Below are 18839 nucleotides of genomic sequence, written 5' to 3'. Positions count from 1 at the left end.
TTTCCTTTAGTCAGTTTATTAGATTAAAATTATTTTCTTTCCTGGTTTTGCACTAATGTGTGCAATTCATTTTAAAAAGTGCAGGATATAGTGAAAATTAGAATTAAGTTGGGGAAAGCCTCCTAGAGAAATATACAATATGTGTGTCCAGTGAATGTCCAGATAGGAGAGAGGGCTGTGGTTACTGCACATATAGTAAGCCCAGTGCTCTAATTCTGTTTTCCACCGTATACATTACAGTCATGATGAAAACTTCTGATCATCTCAAAGCTTGGAACGACATAGCAGGGCTGTAGGAAAACAGTTCAAAACATTTGCATATTTGCAATCTAGGCTGTGCTTTGTAATGTACAGGAGCTGAAAAATGCAAATTCTAGCTAAAAACCCCATCGTTTGGAAAGAACCCCAAAGTACTCCATGTTAGCCCTGCTTTGTTGAGCCCAGAAAAATCCATAAGTGCTTCAATACATGCACTTTGTGTAGCAAATATCCTAAAAATATACTGATAAAAACCCCCCAAAAGTCCAGCATATTTATGCACGCATCTGATGTGTCTTATTCCCTTGTTTCCAATAGAGATCAAGTTTATACTGTAAACTTAAATGAAGTTCCAAAAGCAGAAGTTACTCCAAGCAAGGTGAGCCAGTGCAGAAAAACATGTTTTTAAAGGCGTTTTCAATATAAAAAATGAACTATATTTTTATTTTATTTAAACAGAAATTGACATGGAGATCCAGGCAGCAGGACAGAGAGAACTGTGCCATGAAAGGCAAACACAAAGTATGCTTACCATATACATACTAGCACAAACAATAACAACATTAATTGCACATGGGAAATCTGTTGTTAATATAACTTTCTCTCTTTTCAGGATGAATGCCATAACTTTATTAAAGTCTTTGTTCCCAGGAATGATGAGATGGTGTTTGTCTGTGGAACAAATGCATTTAATCCTATGTGCAGATACTATCGGGTAAGCTCATTAAATAACACACCGTGATTTGTATTATTGTTAGCTTGCAAAATAGTTTTATAGTGATGATTAAGGTTTTCACTGTGCCTTTGCAAAGTACTTCTTTCTTTCAAAGGTATGAACAATGAGAATAAATATGAAAAAAAAGCAACATGCAAAATCAAGGTGTATGTCAAAGTAGTAGTAGTATCCCATAATACTGATATCTAGAATGGCAATCACATGCTGAACGATTTATTTGTCTTCTCTAGCTGAATACCTTAGAGTATGACGGAGAGGAAATTAGCGGTTTGGCAAGGTGCCCATTCGACGCCAGACAAACCAACGTTGCCCTCTTTGCTGGTAAGAACTTTTGCTGTAATGAATCTAAATGATTAATAACACAGAAGGAGCCAGAGGGCTTTACAAGAAGGCACGGAAAAGCTGCAGGTGTCAAGGTGCTTCTGGTTTTAAATTTTTCAAAGGGCCTCCAAAGGATTAGAAGCTAAACTGTTAAAGCATAGGTTAGAGTAATTTGGGGAAAGAGGGTCAGTAAAAAATGAGAAGAATACAGGCTAGTCAGAATTGTATATATTATTCATGGTCTGCTAATGCCACATTTTAACTTTTATTTTAGATGGAAAATTGTATTCAGCTACAGTAGCAGATTTTCTGGCAAGTGATGCTGTTATTTATCGCAGCATGGGAGATGGATCTGCCCTCAGAACAATAAAATATGACTCTAAGTGGATAAAAGGTAATTTTGGAAAAAAATATTTCCCAGTGTATAGGACAAATGTAATTTCATTGGCACTGAAAATGAAGCACATCTTTACCAGCATGATTATATATAAGCACCAGGTTAATATAAATGTAGCTTTTACTATAGCAAGATCATAAAGATAAAATACAACTTTGTGATGATAAAGCAAAATCTTTGTTTAAAATGCAAGGGTCTCCCCACCCCATTTAAGTACATTAATGAATGAATCTGTAGTAACAAAGGCCTTAGCTGTAATACAATTCCTTGGAGGCCCTTTTACAGTCCATTAGCTGACATTAAAGAGTACAAGTTCATTTAAGCTTGAATACACCCATATTTGGATTTCCTGAAGTGTCTTCAATATTGCCATTCACTTTATTTCGCATGTAACTAAGGGAAAGCAGAGCAGTTAGTATCCTCTGTTAATTAAATGGTTCAAGTAACCAGGTTTCTCTTCCCTCTGCCTTACAGAGCCACATTTCCTGCATGCCATAGAATATGGGAACTACGTTTATTTCTTCTTTCGAGAAATTGCTGTAGAGCATAACAATTTAGGCAAGGTAGGTAAAAATCAGCTCTGTGTCACCATAAGTGATGAAGAATAAAAAATCTTAAGGAGAGCAAGATATGCTTGTCATGGAAAATATTGTCTAGCAAGCATAGTTTGCAACACTCAGTATGCCCTAGTGTAAAGTCAATACAGTTGTTTCAGTCCTTCTAATTGTCACTAAAAACAGAACAATGTGTAATGTGGCAACTTCAGCCTTAGGCTTTTAGTATTTCTGTCTTGTTCATAGAGTTCTCCACAGGTATCCTTTAGTGCTTCCATTTCCAGACTCTAGAGACAGCAGATTTTTCTGGTGTTGCCTACATGTTTAAAAAAGGGATTTCAAAAGGAGGTTCCCTCATCTCTCTGTATAATGAATAATTTAGCCATACTAATGTAGCACATGATACTTCTGCTTCACCGTGGAAGGATATTCTTTAGTAAATTATTAAACCCCTCACACATGGTTAATTAAAGTCTTTAAATCTCACCAACAATATGATTTTGAGAAAAGGTGGAGGCAAGGCTGGGAGTGCTGTGTTTGCTCACTGATGCTTTAAAATGCCCATGCACTTGCAGCTAAACTTTGATTTCCTTTCTGTACCGGCTTTGAAAGCAGATATATGGCAGCAATTTTCCTGCTAACAAAATTATCCTTGATGTTTTATTAACAGTCTGGAAAATGGGATTGTTTTCCTAGCAGCGCGCAAGTCCTGCTCCTCTCTACCTTTTGTTCCCCATGCAGGCTGTGTATTCTCGTGTAGCACGCATATGCAAAAATGACATGGGTGGTTCCCAGCGAGTCCTGGAGAAACACTGGACTTCATTTCTAAAAGCTCGGCTCAACTGTTCTGTTCCTGGGGATTCTTTTTTCTACTTTGATGTTCTGCAGTCTATCACAGACATAATAGAAATCAATGGAGTCCCTACTGTTGTCGGTGTATTCACCACACAGCTTAACAGGTGAGAGATGAGCAAGCTAACATCAAAAGAAGTTCTCCAGTTCCCTGTTGCAACTAATATTGGAACCATTGTAGTCTGAATTCTTGCAATGATTTTTCTTATTTTACAGCATCCCCGGTTCAGCGGTATGTGCTTTCAGCATGGATGACATTGAGAAAGTCTTCAAAGGGAGATTTAAAGAACAAAAGACTCCAGACTCTGTTTGGACAGCTGTACCTGAAGACAAAGTACCAAAGCCAAGGTAAAAGATTCTTACTTATGACATGATAATATTGTCCCTGTAAACAGCCACCTTTAAATCAATGATATATTGAGAGTCTTGTCAGGTAAAAAAGAAGCAGCGGTTTTCACTTGAACTATAAGTATTCTCACGAGCAGCCTCCTCTGCTCTTTCAGAATGTGTGCCCTTTCTCATTAGCTAAAATATCAAGAGACAAAAAAATGTTGCTTTCCTTTCAGACCTGGCTGCTGTGCAAAACATGGCCTAGCAGAAGCTTACAAAACCTCCATTGATTTCCCAGACGAAACCCTATCCTTCATCAAATCCCATCCTTTGATGGATTCTGCCATTCCCTCTATCATTGAAGAGCCCTGGTTCACAAAGACCCGGGTCAGGTAGGAAGTAACATATATCTGCCTATATAAAAAAAACCAACAGACTGCAATCAAATTAATGTGTTTTGTTGGTTTTGGTAGGTATAGGCTGACAGCAATTGCAGTAGACCATTCTGCTGGACCCTATCAGAATTACACAGTCCTTTTTGTTGGCTCTGAAGCTGGAGTAGTACTTAAAATCTTGGCAAAGACCAGGCCTTTTTCTTTGAATGACAGCGTATTACTGGAAGAGATTGAAGCTTACAATCATGCAAAGTAGGTATTATTTTTACAAGAACTGCCCTCCAGAGCACTTCCCATGTATATTTCATTTAGTCGTTGGCTTTTGTGACCTAATTGGTAATGGTGGCTTTTGCTTTTCCCTAAAAAAAATATATTCTCACCAAGCTTCTCACATTATTTGTCAGTCCCAAACCTTTATGGTAAAGATGTGCTGCTGAATAACTGGAAAATGTTTTAGCACTTGCCTTTCTGTGTGGGTAGTGAGAGCCTTCTAATTCCACCCTCATTAAGTCATTGCTGCAGCCTAGTTATGCTACAAGCAGCTATATCTTTCTGGCTATAGAATAGCAGTACTCTGCACCCAGGACAGGTTTTCATGTCTGGTTTACGATAAATGTATTAAACATGTTGAAATCACAAGGGTAATGGGCTTAGATATTTTCTATGTGATACAAAGATTGTACCATAACACCCTTAATTTAAGAGCCAAAACCTTGATACATGGTATGGAGAGCACCCCACAAAATAGATTAAATTAACTGGACATCACAGTGTGCTTATCACTGCAATAATAAAGTATCGTATCTTAGGTACCTTTTTTCCAAAAATAATTGTGAAGTTTCAATTTTTCAGAACCCAAATAACTTTAATTGACTATTTCCAGTGTAAACTTTGCACAGGTTTATTAAAATAACAGTTTTAAATGACTGTTACCCAACAGGTGTCATGCAGAGAGTGAAGAGGACAGAAAAGTCATTTCCCTTCAGCTGGATAAAGAACACCATGCTGTATTTGTGGCCTTCTCTAGCTGCGTTATCAGAATACCCCTCAGTCGTTGTGAGCGTCATGGATCATGTAAAAAGTAAGCCTGTGTTCCTGAACTCTCCCTTAAAGCAAAGGCACAGAAATCTGTGGTGATAGCAATAAAAGAAGCATTTTTCTTTGGTCTGATCTTGAACAGGTCTTGTATTGCTTCCCGAGATCCATACTGTGGCTGGCTAGACCATGGGACATGTGGAAGAGTGAAACCTGGCATGTTGTAAGTGTTATTTTAAAAATCAGTCTAATATATCAACAGTTACTGCCTCTGTTTGTATACCACACAAACATTTATTATGATATACGTGATCATGCTCTCATTCACTACTTATCTTTTTTTAGTGTTATAAAAGTGTTACAGAATGCTAGAGTGTGATCCCATTCTAAAGTTTTTCTTTGGAGAAAACTTTAATTTCAGGGGGAATTTAACTTAGTTAAGAACAACTTATAAATATCCAAATGAAAAGCAGCTTGGTGAGATGACAAATTACTGAGCATAAACACGATCAGCTTAGTAAAGAGAGTATCATAGTGCAGCAGTCACTGCCAGAAGGACACAGTAGTCAAGGAAATATTTCGACTTGGGGTGCTCCTTTGCCAATAATCCTAACTACCCAGAAATGGATCTCCTTTACAGCTGAAATCTTTTATGTCAGATCTGAACTTTTTTATTTAAATTAATTCTCTTCATTTTTACAAGAGCAGAAAAAATGTAAGATTTCTGTAGCTTTTCCTGAATATGCTGTATGTATATATATTGATGCCTTCCAAGGGCATAATGTAGAATCAGGTCACTGGAGCACATTGCATGACCAATATATTGATAAATATGACCTATATAATGGGGCCAGTACTGATCTTAGACCAACATGTACAAACTCCAGTTGACATAAGTTGAGATGTACAATTGTACCTAAAAACGAGCATGGCCTTAGCATTTGGAGGTGAAATAAGATTAACATGACCACTTAAGCTTTTGCATAGTCTGGTGTAGGTGTTTGTAATTTGAAAGCCTTAATACAATGTGTGTATTTAATACATAGTCTTCCTAAGATCAGATATTGTACAAGTCCTCATAGCTGTACATTTACTGTGAATGTCTAAATGTGTTTCCGGTTTTTGTTTTCAGCAGAAAATCATCATTTGTTTCCCTACTAATGCTGTTAATTGCAGGTTCTCTTTGTTTGTTTCATACAACCACAGCACTGGAGGATATGAGCAAGATGTAGAATTTGGCAATACAGGACAGCTTGGGGACTGCCATGGTAAGGCATAGTAGTCACTACTGCTAATTTATAACATGTCAACAGTAGTTTGTGGCCACGCTTCATTATGGATGTTAAATTTATGAGCCTTTCAGTAACACTCTGAACACATCACCTAGTGTGACCATGAACAGCCACAAAGCTGAGCTATTTGGTCTTGGGTGGCAGATAAGTTTTACCTTGTTTTCTTGCCCTTTCACCAGTTTACAACTATCTGGGGTCTACAGCAAAGTATTTAACAACTTCTTTTTCGTAACCAATAGTATTTTCTTTTTGATTTTCAGTTACTCAGGTTTTAAGAGCTTTTGCTTTCTTTTGGTTACTTTTCACTGATTACTTGTTCCTTTAATTCTTTTAGAAATTTTGCCTACTACAACTACACCAGATTACAAAATATTTGGCGACCCAACATCTGGTTAGTTTTTTTTAATTTTTTTGAATTAATGACCTTTTCTTTCCTTCAGTTCAGCATTTTCAGCCCTTTTTTCCTTCCTTTTGCACAGTTGGCAATCCTTCATTTTTGTGCTTAAACTCATGTTCCCACTGATGGTAAAGATAGCCAGACTCTTCTCACTCAGCACTTCACCCTTTGTAGCCGCATGTTAACAGCTCATTATTTATTGAAAAACATCTTTTATTAAAGAGCCTGATTAACATAGATGACATCTTCACTGCACGAAAGTCCACTAAGCTTTACTCTGTTCCCCAACCATGCATTTGTGAATGCCCTTCTTGGTCATCTGTAGTAAATGGATGGCAGAATTTCATCATTTTCCTCCTTTTTTCCTCTCCTCCCCTTCTCTTGCTCCCTGTTTCCCTCCCCGCCACCCCCAAGTCTTATCAAGCAAATGCACATTTTTTAAAATGTGTATTTTTACATTTTTTAAATGTCTAAATAGTTTGTGCTATTGGAAATCATTTAACATCCAAAACTGTGTAGCAGAAAAGGACTGTAGCAGACTGCTGCTGTAATGGAGACCTTGATACGTTGTTGTCATAGGGACCTTTCCTCCCTTTTGTCCTTCAAATGTTTTGTTTTGTTTTATTTTGTTTTGTTTTGATGGCATTTTCACTGTGAACTCCTGTTTTCCAGGGAGATAGGGCCTGGTGCTAGTCTGTTGAACTCAGTAGCAAAACTGTTATTGACTTCAACAGGTGCATGATTGGGCCCATATTCTCCGAAGTGTGCTCCAGACTAAAACTTGCTCTCTGTGGTTTCAGCCCAAGGGCACTTTTCTGTTTGTCAAATCCGAAAAAAAAATCTGTCTCTCTGTTTAAGTTGTGAGAGCACAACACACAACATTTTGTGCTTTGTTTCTAATGGTATTTGCACTTCTGTAACTCAACAAGGACTCCTGCTTGATAAACAAATATTCTGCAGATTTATTTACCCATCATGTAAATGTGTGTGTAATTTAGAGGGAAAAAAGGCAACGGTCTTCCTTCAGTACTACTTACTTGCATGTTTACTTCATCAATTAAACTTTCAGTGTGATATTTTAGGACAGCGACATCATAAACCTGATTTTCAAGCCCTGAATTACCATACATCACATATATACTTTCCCCCTGCCAATCCGCCTTTCAGGCACACAGAGTTAAAACTGCTCAGCCACATTCACATGAATCAGGGATTTACATTTGGCAAGCAGGCTCACTGTAGAATATCAGGCTTACTATGTCTGCAGCTCGTGTGCATTACCATGTAGGCCATGACGCAATCCAACAAATCCATTACAAATGAAGAAGGATCCGTACAACAGAGGTCTGTAGGAGCCATTACAATATCAGAGCTAAAAAAAAAATCTATTTCCTCTGATGGAGCTGATCTGGCATCTAAGGAATACCTGTACTTAAAAGCCTCTGATAAGGTCACTAGTATACATCTTATAACCGATTTTTAAAGATTGTTAAGACTATGAAATAAAATGAAGTAGCTTACCTCAAGCAAACAGTATAGCAGCTAAGCAGAATAAGGTCCCCCTTTCTTCAGTTGCTTACAGTAACTTTTGTTCTGCATTACATACAACTTCCCTGGCTTTTGAATAGCAGCTCTAATGTTACTTAATGTAGCCTTTTAATATGATTGATTTTAATCAGCCCTGTATACTTCTGTAAAGTGTAAGGGTCACATTCTGCCCCGACATGTAATTTCCATTAAATACCTTCTCCAGGCATAACTTAGGAATGCCATGAAACAGTAAGGAAAGCCTGACCATAATACACATTAATAAAAATCTGTTTGCCACCACAGACATGGAGTTCTCTTCAGCTTCCATTACTACAATGGCAAGTATCCCAGTTATATCACCTAAAGTGATTGGTTCCTGGAAACCTAAAGTGACTGGCTCTCGGAAATTTGTAGTTCAAGATGACCCAAACACTTCTGATTATTCTGATCCATTATCAGGTGTCCCAAAGGGTAAGGCCTTACCAGGGAATACATTGCAGCTGAATGGAAACCTGATAGTCTCAGCATTTTCAAAGATCTAACTGTAACAATCATCATTACAAGATATTCCATACCATTTTCCCATTACTATACAGAATGTGCAAACATGATCCTTGTGCCCGTTTAGCCAACAAAGGCCAAGTATAACACAGTGGTGTTCACACTGTTTATGGCTGGCAATAGGCTATATTGAATGCAGATGTTGAATCCATGTCTTTATTCTTTGCACACTCCAAAACTGGCACTGAAATCAGCATGGGGTTCAAGACTGCACAACAAATGTATTTGTGTGAGATCAAATATGCAGAATTTTTGCTCTAAAAATGAGCTAGAGCTTTCACTAATCCAGCTATATAGACCCTCCCACTATGCTTGCATACGTATGCAGCTCAATACAATTTTATATATTACAAACAGATCATCTTCCTTCCTTTTTCTTTTAAGTGAAACATTGCATAGGCTGTTACAGAAACAGATTTTGGTTCAGCAAGACAGGGTGATTAACAAGAACAAAAAAGAGGCACAACTCCAAATGAGACTTTACTATTATCAGAGCATCGGAGGCACCAATAATGTTTGCACAATCCTGTCGTTATTGAAAAGTTCACAACAGACAACAACAACAAAAAAACCCTTGATTTTATTATTCTAAAAAAAATATCAGGTTTCTTCTCAGCCATTATATGACAGTACATTTGTGATTTTTGTTTTGGTTATTTTGAGTTTTGCTTTTAATCAATATTTTTGTCATAATTTCCACATGTTCTCATTCACATTCTGTGTCATTTCTGTTAGTGAACCTTTACTCCTGTTTCCTTTCCTCTCCTATATAAAATCATTAAACCCTATTATGCAGAACATTAACAATGTTCAAAGGCCCTTCCCTCTAACAAAAGAAACTATTTCTTCACTCCTGATTGTTTTACTATCTCCTGGGATACTTAACAGATTTACCTTTAAAAACTAACATTGTCTAACTACAAGATGTCTGTGGTTGCTTTTAAAATACAAGCTCAGAAATCTGAGAGATTTTGTGTTAATATTTGGTTTACAAACTAATGCAACATTTATTCTTCTTCTAGGTCTAAGCTAAATGTTTTTTTAGATTTTAGCAAACTCCTACAACCTTTCATTAACCATATGTTTTTAAATGATATGCAATACTGAATGCTCATTACTAAGTAACAAAAAAGAAAAACAGTAAACTGCATTAATAAAATAATATTATTTTGAATTGTATAAATGTATAACTAGATAACTATGCAGTGTAGGAATGCATTAGTTTATATGTTTTGCACGGTATTAACATGGCTATAAAAACCCAGTATATACACAACATTTGCATAATCCTGTCTCTCTTTTGATACTGATTTATGAGTTGGACAGGAAATTGAGAGAGAAATCCCTCCACGAGTTATTAATTGAAGTCTGGCAGAGTAACACCTTCTAACCCCAATTTTCCAGCAGAAATCGTTAATGTTAATAACATACAAGCCACTATTTATGAGCCTTAGAGGATATTTGGGGACAAAGATAGGAACTTGACAAAGAGAGTACAGTATATAACTAGATGTACTTTCAGAACCAAAGCACTGCCAAGCCCTTTTTCTTGTCAGATAAAGTGGAGAGTCTCCATTTTGGCTGATCAGTGCTAAACCTGTAAGTTGAATTCTATAAAAGTATTTACAGTCTCTAGTGTGTAGATGATTACATTAATATTAATCTATCTTAAACAACACTCATCTAAATAGATAGTGCTGTCCTTCATCTAGAGAGGCTGCTTTTGTTTTGGATAACATGAAAGTCAAATACATGCTAATTTATCATCCTCTATGTTTGTTACAGGTGTAAGGTGGGAAGTGCAGTCAGGAGAGTCCAACCAAATGGTACACATGAATGTTCTGATCACTTGCGTCTTTGCTGCTTTTGTCCTGGGAGCCTTTATTGCAGGAGTGGCTGTTTACTGTTACCGAGATATATTTGTACGGAAATCCAGAAAAATACACAAGGATGCTGAATCGGCTCAGTCCTGTACAGACTCCAGTGGCAGTTTCGCTAAGCTGAATGGGTTGTTTGACAGTCCTGTCAAGGAATATCAGCAAAATATTGATTCGCCCAAACTGTATACAAATCTGTTGACTAGCAGAAAAGAATTGCCACCAAACGGTGATACAAAGTCCATGATAATGGACCACAGAGGACAGCCTCCAGAATTAGCTGCACTTCCGACTCCTGAATCCACACCAGTACTTCAACAAAAGACACTGCAAGCTATGAAAAGTCAGTCAGAGAAGACACATAACAATCTGAATGCTTCAAGAAAAGAAACCCCTCTAAAAAGCCCTCAGTTTTTCCCTTCCAGTCCCCCACCTCATTCTCCTTTAAGTCATGGGCATATTCCTAGTGCTATTGTTCTTCCCAATGCTACCCATGACTACAACACCTCTTTCTCAAATTCCAATGCACATAAAGCAGACAAAAAGATGCAAAACATTGATCACCCTCTCACTAAACCATCAAGCAAAAGAGACCACAGGCGATCTGTTGATTCCAGAAACACCCTGAATGATTTTCTTAAACATTTAAATGAAACTACTAGTAATCCCAAAGCAATTATGGGAGACATTCAAGTGGCTCACCAGACTTTAATGCTGGATTCAATGGGAAATATGTCTGAAATTCCCCCTAAAGTTCCTAACAGGGAGGCATCTTTATACTCTCCTCCATCTACTCTTCCCAGAAATAGTCCAACGAAACGGGTGGATGTCCCAACCACCCCAGGAGTACCAATGACCTCTTTAGAAAGACAGAGGGGCTATCACAAAAATTCTTCACAAAGACATTCAATATCTGCACTCCCTAAAAACTTAAACTCACCAAACGGTGTTTTGTTATCCAGACAGCCTAGTATTAATCGTGGGGGGTATATGCCATCTGCCACTGGCACAAAGATGGACTACATTCAAGGGACGCCAGTCAGCGTTCATTTACAACCTTCTTTATCGAGGCAGAGCAGTTATACAAGCAACGGAACCCTTCCTCGTACAGGGATAAAGAGGACACCATCCATAAAACCCGACGTACCACCAAAACCTTCATTTGTTCCTCAAACGACTTCAGTCAGACCACTGAACAAATACAGCTACTAGGGCTTGTGTATTCTGTTAGAGTGTGGTATCAGCCTACCCTGGCTGTGAGACGATGTTGTGGGAGACTTATAAGACAGAGACTTGCTTGTAATTAAAGAGAACAAAGTGGCCAAAGAAACTGTCTTCACTTCAGCAACATCTGTGTCTTGCCACACGTAGCTACTGCAAGACATAACGTACTTGCTAAAAAAACAAACAGAAAAACAAAAGAAAGTGCTGGTCATTACATTTCTTTTGTTTGGAGCTAAGGAGACATGTAGCACAACGGGGGTGGGGGCTACTTTACCGTTCTAAATAGTGATAATGTACTTGGAGAAATCTGTAAGCAAATACTTGAAAAATGGGTTCCATTTTAGACTGCCATTGTGTGGTCTTCCCATTAAATGTGAACATTTTGATATGTATGCATTCACCTTGCCTCTTGCACAAATGTCAGAAAATGGTAATGTCTCAATGGATATCTGGGTAAATAAGTGATTTGCTGGAATTCAGTCTCTGGCCCAACTGTAGCATTCTATTTTCCCCCCATGCGTGGCACTTGGTTTATGCCACAGATAAAGCTGTGCGTGCACGTGTATGTGAGTGTGTACCGTACACACTAGGATGTATTTAGATTCCCACTGCATCTTTTATGCTATGGAATTGTTTACACTGAGCATGACTGAACAACCAACGACTCTTCCTTCTGCAGTCCATTGGGTTCAGTTTGGAGACAGCTAGGAAGGAACTGTGCATCTCAGCCACCTTCCAAAGGATATATACATTGTTGAATTAGTAACACAGTGAAAGGGTGCAAATCTGTTAATTCTAAATAACTGTATTATGCTGCTATTGATTCAGATCTGTACATTTCAAATCTAGTGTTTTGGGGTGGAATGGGGGACTCTGACTGTATTTCTACAGTTCCCCCATCCAGTATCTGGCCACTGTGAATTTGAGCCCCTGTCGTTCTCATTGTGGGCAGCTAGTAATCAAGAACACACTAGGCAAAGCCTATCTAATGATAAACCGTTATACTTTTTTTGTTGCATTTAATAACGTCCTACACTCTGATAGGCTTTTGTCTGTAGAGAGGAAGAAACATTAATTGGCCTGGGAGAAGCAGTCTGTGAAAACTCAACAGTAGTGCAATCAATATGTTTATGTTGTGTAATGTATGGATTTTCTCCAAAGTCATGCAGGTAATGACAATATTCTGTAAATATTATGTGTGAGTTTACCTGAATCTGTGCATTTTGTGCCTTATTCATGCAAATGATAAAAGTACTAAAATTCTGTCAAGTGCACATCATATTTCCTGAGTGCCAGTTGTAAATTCTCTCAACAAGCACCCAAAAAAAAAGATAAAGCAGGAATAATTAATGGTAAATAAAGGCAGCCTACAATCCAAAAAGACAGCAGCATTAAATCACCTTCCCATGATAAACATTCCACTCCAGTTCTCCTAAGGATCAAACAGTTATAATGTGAAATCAAATGAGGTTTCTAGGGTAATGGAACACCTGCTGAAGTTGTGTAAGCCATTTAGTAGGTTTTACAGTATCTACTTGCAGCTGATGTTCACCACAGATGGCTATTTTAGCTTGCAAACTACACACTACCACATTGTTTACTGAACATAACTGTAGAAATAACCACAGCAAAGGAATATTCATGAATTAGGGGACAAATAACTTCAACTGGTTTCTGAGACAATGGCGATTTATATTACATGTTAGAGGGGAGAGAGAGTTAGTCTCTGAAAACTGGATTGCTATTACTGAACAAATAATAAAGGATAGACTTATTCTCCCCCCTCACCCCACTTTAAGGCTGTTCTTGGTAAGGAATTTTGAGACCTCTGAATCCAAAAAAAAACCCCCCTCATCTCTTCTTAAATGCTTCAGTCTTGAAACTAAAACACTACAGATTAATAACTATTAAAAATACTCATTTGTCAAGTGACAAGAAACCGATTTAAATTCATTTTACAAATATTAATACAGACTTGTGTGAAACCGAACCATAAATGTATGTGAACCCTGATAACTTTCTGTAACATTGTGCTGCCTTGTAGATGGTAATGTGAGTTCTATCAGTATTTATGTTGAAATTTCTAACATTCAACCTAGTCTTTATTCTGTTAATTTAATAATACAGATGCTTTATCCATTTGTGCAAAGGTAAACACAGATTGTATCTTTTTTAATGGTACGGCATAAAAAGTAACCCTTAAACAAAGCTGCTCTATACTATAGAGTACTTTAACATGTATAGATATCTTGTAAACTTGTATTGTGGATGTGTAAATAATACGTTCTTTGGGTTTTTAACACCGCATGTAAAGTCGAAATAAAATATTCAGTGTACCAGATGTCTAACTTTATTGTTATTGAACATATTTATATAATGTATTGTTTGTCTGATTACAGTGAAGGAAGCATTCTGCTTGCTTTTAACAGCTCCATTAAGAAACCACAGAGACATCCCCTGATCAGCATTACTGGGTATCATGCAGCTTGCAAATGGCTGATAGCATGGCATACAGGTATACTTCCATTTTCATTGCAGTCTAATGTTGACATGCAGGCTCATGAGACAGTGCGTGCAGACAACTGTCAGATTTCCGAGTTAAATATAGAACAGTGAAGCAACCAACATGCATTGAGAAAAACGTAATACTGGGTCAGATTAGTCCACACGATTCATTACAGAGATGCATTTAATTTGAGAAATATGCAACACACTCCCATAATAACTCTGAACTGTAACTTGATTCCAGACTTACAGCTGGCAGCATCGAGTCCTGTAAATATCACTTTAGTGTCTAGTAGTAAACCTCATTTGTTTGATCTCCCATGAAAATACAGACCAATAGTAAGGATACATTTTTTCTCCATCATGTAGGTAACAATAACTGATCACAATTACCACCTAACTGTAAAATTACAATTAATGTCATCAGCACTTTCCTAAGTAACTATGACTAACAAAAAGCCACAGTTTTTTTAAGATAGTTTGTGTTTGTAACTAATAATAAATGTAGCAGAAGTAGTGTACAGTATATGCATAATACATGTACCATTCAATTGCACATTTAATATGTGCCAGCATAATGCTTAATTTAAAAATAAACACAGTAATTTCACATCACAGCATCCTTTTTAATAAAATTTGATTTTAGTTAATGGAGAAGTTTTCTACATTTTTGTTTTCAGGCCATTAATAGTATAAATTACTAAACATTACAACAGTGCAATGGCACCTAGAAGTATTCTACTGAAAGCATTTTATAAAAGGTAATCATCTGAGACAAACACAGTGTAAAAAACTATCATAACTCTGCGTGTTTTCTTAGACCAAAGTCAAATTTAGATTTATATGTGGAGAGTTTCCAGCTGATGTATTTCCTTCATTTGCTCAAAGCACATTTAATTTCCATTGCAAAATTAACTCTAGCCAACATATGAACATGACAGTCAATGTAGCCAAACTTGCTCCCCACTCATAAGTACAACACATTTTCAAGTTATAATTGGCTGAATTATTTTTCAGTTGATCTTTAGCAATCTGTAAATATAAATCATTTTTAATTGACATAAACAACATCTAGACACACGCTGGGGCAGTTTTGTCCACAAGTTAGTTTTATTTCTTCTGCCTGCAGAAATGCAGCCACCACATTCCAAACCGAGTTGTTTTTATATTGATGCTTTCTATATTTTTCAGAGTAATATGTTTTTGGTGGCACATTATTTTGCATTTCATCTGTCCCAGTGTTCTTCATTAGGGTACATTACTCATACAACATACCATACCAGCTCATTTAAAAACATTGTTTATTCATCGTTAATGGAAGAGGACCAGGGGGTACAAGAGCAAGATACTGCTAACATTTTAACATTAAAGGAAAAAGTTTCATTCCTAAAAAGCTAGTGAAGCGCAAATTCAAGGAACAAGTTAATTGCAATTGAGTTTCTGAGCTACTTTGTGCTTAACAACAAAGACAAAGCAGTAACAGATGGCCTCTCTGTTGCAAAAGGATAACCAGAGAGGTTAAACAAGAAGAGAAGTGAAAGTGATGTCAGTGCGTCCTGACCTCAAATCCTCTCTGGCCTTTTTGTTTGTTTTTTAAGTGTCCAAAGTACAATCTCACTGGAAGAAAAGTTCAGAGATATAGTGATGGCTGAAGAAACTGAAGGGCAGAAACATGATTTGCTCAGAGAGTTCACTGAGGGGATTTGCTATTAACTATGGGAAAAGCGTGTCTGTGTTAAAAGTCTCATCTGAGGGTTCAGTACAGGGGAGAGGCACAGCAAGCGTGTTCATCTTTCCTCATGGGAACTATTGAAAAGGAAACAGCAAAGGAGGGTGAGCAAAGCCAAAGCAAAAGGGAATCAACATTAACAAAACAGTATTTGCATTTATCACCAAAGAATCTAGGCTGCAGCTTCTTGAAAAATACATAAAGTTTAACAAAAAAAACAAAAACACAAACTGAAGAAGAATGAGGCTTTGTTTGTGTGGCAATGGGATGGTTGAAGAATCACCTATAGGAAAATTCTCTGTCATAAATCTGTGGCCTATTCAAAAGTTGTCTAAAGTCAGATTTAGGTGATGGGAGTCAGGTCAACTCTCACCTTGCACCAGTTTTGCAACCAACTCTCTGTAACCTTGGGCAAGTCTCATGAGGTTATAAGGTGGTGTAATGTTTATATATGGTGCTTTAAGACCAGCAGGTAAAAGTATTATTATGTGGCACACATCTAGTCCCCATGGTTGTAAAGTTTTCCTGTTCTTTGTTTTTTATTTTTGCCACCACTGATCCTGAACTCTAGAGTGTGTTGCTTGCAAATAAATAGAAGAGAAAAGAGCTTCCAACCTAATAATGCATCCCTGGAAAGTTCCAGGGCAGGCAGAGATGAGGAAGAGTCATATGGCATTTTCCCAGGTGCATGAAAATTTCATGGGATTCAAAGTATTTTTTAAATTAATCATGATGAAATAAACTCATAAACACAGCAGCTGGTCTCCAGGAAGGGTGAGTGAGCTGTAAGTGTAAGGCGTATGACAAGATCTGCCTTAAAATGTCATTGTATTAAAATTAATAAAGAGCAAGAGCACAAAATATATTTTAAAAAACTCTTTACCTGCTTTCTATTAGTTAGCCCTTACCAGATGGGTTATAGTTTCTTGTACATTTAGCCTCAGGAGTAGTAAACAGGTACCCATTTGGCAAGAATAGCGTCTGTTCCCATACAATGCTGCCTGCATGCATATAGCTTTGTAAGGTTGTTGAGCCATACTGCATTGGGCTTCAGCACATCTGAAATTATAATCTGTCCTGAACCACAGACTGATGGAATGTTTCTGCTCTGCCTGAAATTAAATTTATTGGAAGCTCTGATTTTATTAGTACTTTCTGAATTCATGCAATGCCCTGATTTATGGTCTGATCGCTTGCTTTTTCCTACAGTCACCACCATCATCTTTTGTGAACTTTTTTCCTCAAAATGGTAAGTGAAGCCACATCATTTTGCTAAGCAGTTAACATAGCTCAACAATATGCATATGCTCTTGCATGATGCCCTGTAGGCATAGTTGGAGAATCCCCTGGGTTCCTAGGATAGTACTGAATTCTGCCTTGACAGATTGGCATGTCAGTGCTTTATTCCAGCCAAGGAGAGCTGTACATATATTGTTCCTTTAGCTGTGTAATACTTCAAAGGTGGGGAAGTGGGAGAAAATGTTACCACACAGCCAGACCAGCCTGACTGCTGTCAGGAATGGCCCCATCTTTCAGCAAAGAGAGATTTACTTTGGAGGCAAGGGGGGTGGGGGGGGAATTAAGCAATAAAATTCTGCATAATAAGGCACCCATTCTGTAACCTTAACTGTGAGACTTTTATGAGAGTGAGTGCTTCGCCTGATGACGTCAACAGGACCAGGCAGGAGGTTTACACTAATACATATCTCTTCACAGAGTCAGGCCTGGATACATTCTTGGGGGGGGCAGGTATTCCACAAATTAGCCCCACTCCCCAAATGCCACTCTGATCCCTTTCCTCTGCCTGATTTGTTCTGCTTTCTGTTTCCTGCCACATGCACCTTCATCGCTGCTTTCTGCTCCCTGCTCCTATGCTTTCTGTCCACTCCCTGGTCTGCCGCATGCCACACACAGGCTGCCTGTGCTGTTTGTGGCACTTGTGCTGCTGGTTGGCCAGCTCTGCAATATAGGGTTTAAAATCATTTTCAGTATCTGACCTTAACCACTGTCAGAGATGGCTCATGCAACTAGCCGTCCGTGTAGATGTCATTTGTTCCGGTATCCGTACCTGTATGTCAGCTCCTAAAAGCATGCAAGACCTCTGACAGAAATGGAGCAGCTGCCTAGTAGGACAAGCAGGGATAGATTTGGTTTTTAAATTATGTCACTTGAAACACACTTATTCCCCAGCTCTAACTCACATTACTGGTCACACATGAAAAAGCAATTGAGTATAGAGCTGAGTGTATGAATCACAACAAATGCATTAGATGAAAGCAACTTCCTTTCCTGCACATGGAATATCCATGAGATGGCCTGCACGCTCCCAAGAAATGCTTGATGATCAAATCTGTTCAGTTAACATTGTCCCATTTTTTGTTCTGGGTTACCTAAATGTATTTCTTTATACTCAAGCTGTGTTGCATAATAATGAACAGTAACATTAGTCTCATGTCCCAATTTCTGTTCCATTACTGGGTGAATGGAAAGCACTTCCAACATCAGTGTCTGATTATGAGAGCTGGCCTCGTGGAATCTCACACACGCAGCTCTGCCTTCCAGTTTCTGCCAATATTTGTGCCACTTGGGCTGAAATCCTGATTCTATCAGTTAGTGGCAAAAATCTCATTGATTTCTACCGGGGCAGGATTTCATATCCAATTGCTCAAATGTCCAGGAAAAGGAAACACCAAAGGAGTGTAAGCAAACCCAAAGCAAAAGGGAATGAACATTAACAGGCAAGCATTTGCATTTATCATCAAATACTCATAGATTCATAGATGTTAGGGTCGGAAGGGACCTCAATAGATCATCGAGTCCGACCCCCTGCATAGGCAGGAAAGAGT

The 18839-nt window shown here is 37.9% G+C and overlaps 1 protein-coding gene and 1 long non-coding RNA gene across 16 annotated transcripts in view; one reads left to right on the top strand and one right to left on the bottom strand.

Moving 5' to 3' along the window:
* Window positions 1-18839, top strand: part of SEMA6D (semaphorin 6D) — a 45516-nt gene that overhangs the window by 17255 nt on the left and 9422 nt on the right. For 2 of the 14 annotated variants that reach the window (XR_003095329.1, XR_003095328.1), the window contains 17 exons: window positions 577-637; window positions 718-780; window positions 872-973; window positions 1225-1315; window positions 1590-1709; window positions 2187-2275; window positions 3008-3225; window positions 3335-3466; window positions 3685-3840; window positions 3922-4095; window positions 4784-4924; window positions 5024-5101; window positions 6055-6146; window positions 6505-6561; window positions 8401-8568; window positions 10444-14274; window positions 17203-17238. Coding sequence is in view for 1 of the 14 variants with exons in the window: in XM_025210483.1 (XP_025066268.1) it covers window positions 577-637; window positions 718-780; window positions 872-973; window positions 1225-1315; window positions 1590-1709; window positions 2187-2275; window positions 3008-3225; window positions 3335-3466; window positions 3685-3840; window positions 3922-4095; window positions 4784-4924; window positions 5024-5101; window positions 6055-6146; window positions 6505-6561; window positions 8401-8568; window positions 10444-11747 (3046 nt within the window). In the remaining 13 variants the exon portion in view is untranslated. Of the gene's footprint in view, window positions 1-576; window positions 638-717; window positions 781-871; window positions 974-1224; window positions 1316-1589; window positions 1710-2186; window positions 2276-3007; window positions 3226-3334; window positions 3467-3684; window positions 3841-3921; window positions 4096-4783; window positions 4925-5023; window positions 5102-6054; window positions 6147-6504; window positions 6562-8400; window positions 8569-10443; window positions 14517-17202; window positions 17243-18839 lie in introns of those variants that run through there. The other 12 variants (XR_003095326.1, XR_003095338.1, XR_003095327.1 and 9 more) reach the window with 11 other exon arrangements.
* The window catches only part of LOC112551150, a 155192-nt gene continuing 151730 nt past the window's right edge, over window positions 15378-18839 (bottom strand). For both annotated transcript variants that reach the window (XR_003095340.1, XR_003095339.1), the window contains one exon: window positions 15378-16070. This is a non-coding gene — a long non-coding RNA (uncharacterized LOC112551150). The remainder of the gene's footprint in view (window positions 16071-18839) is intronic.

The sequence above is a fragment of the Alligator sinensis genome, unplaced genomic scaffold (assembly GCF_000455745.1).
Source record: "Alligator sinensis unplaced genomic scaffold, ASM45574v1 scaffold814_1, whole genome shotgun sequence".
NCBI lineage: Eukaryota > Metazoa > Chordata > Crocodylia > Alligatoridae > Alligator > Alligator sinensis.
This window is presented reverse-complemented; position numbering and strand designations above follow the sequence as displayed.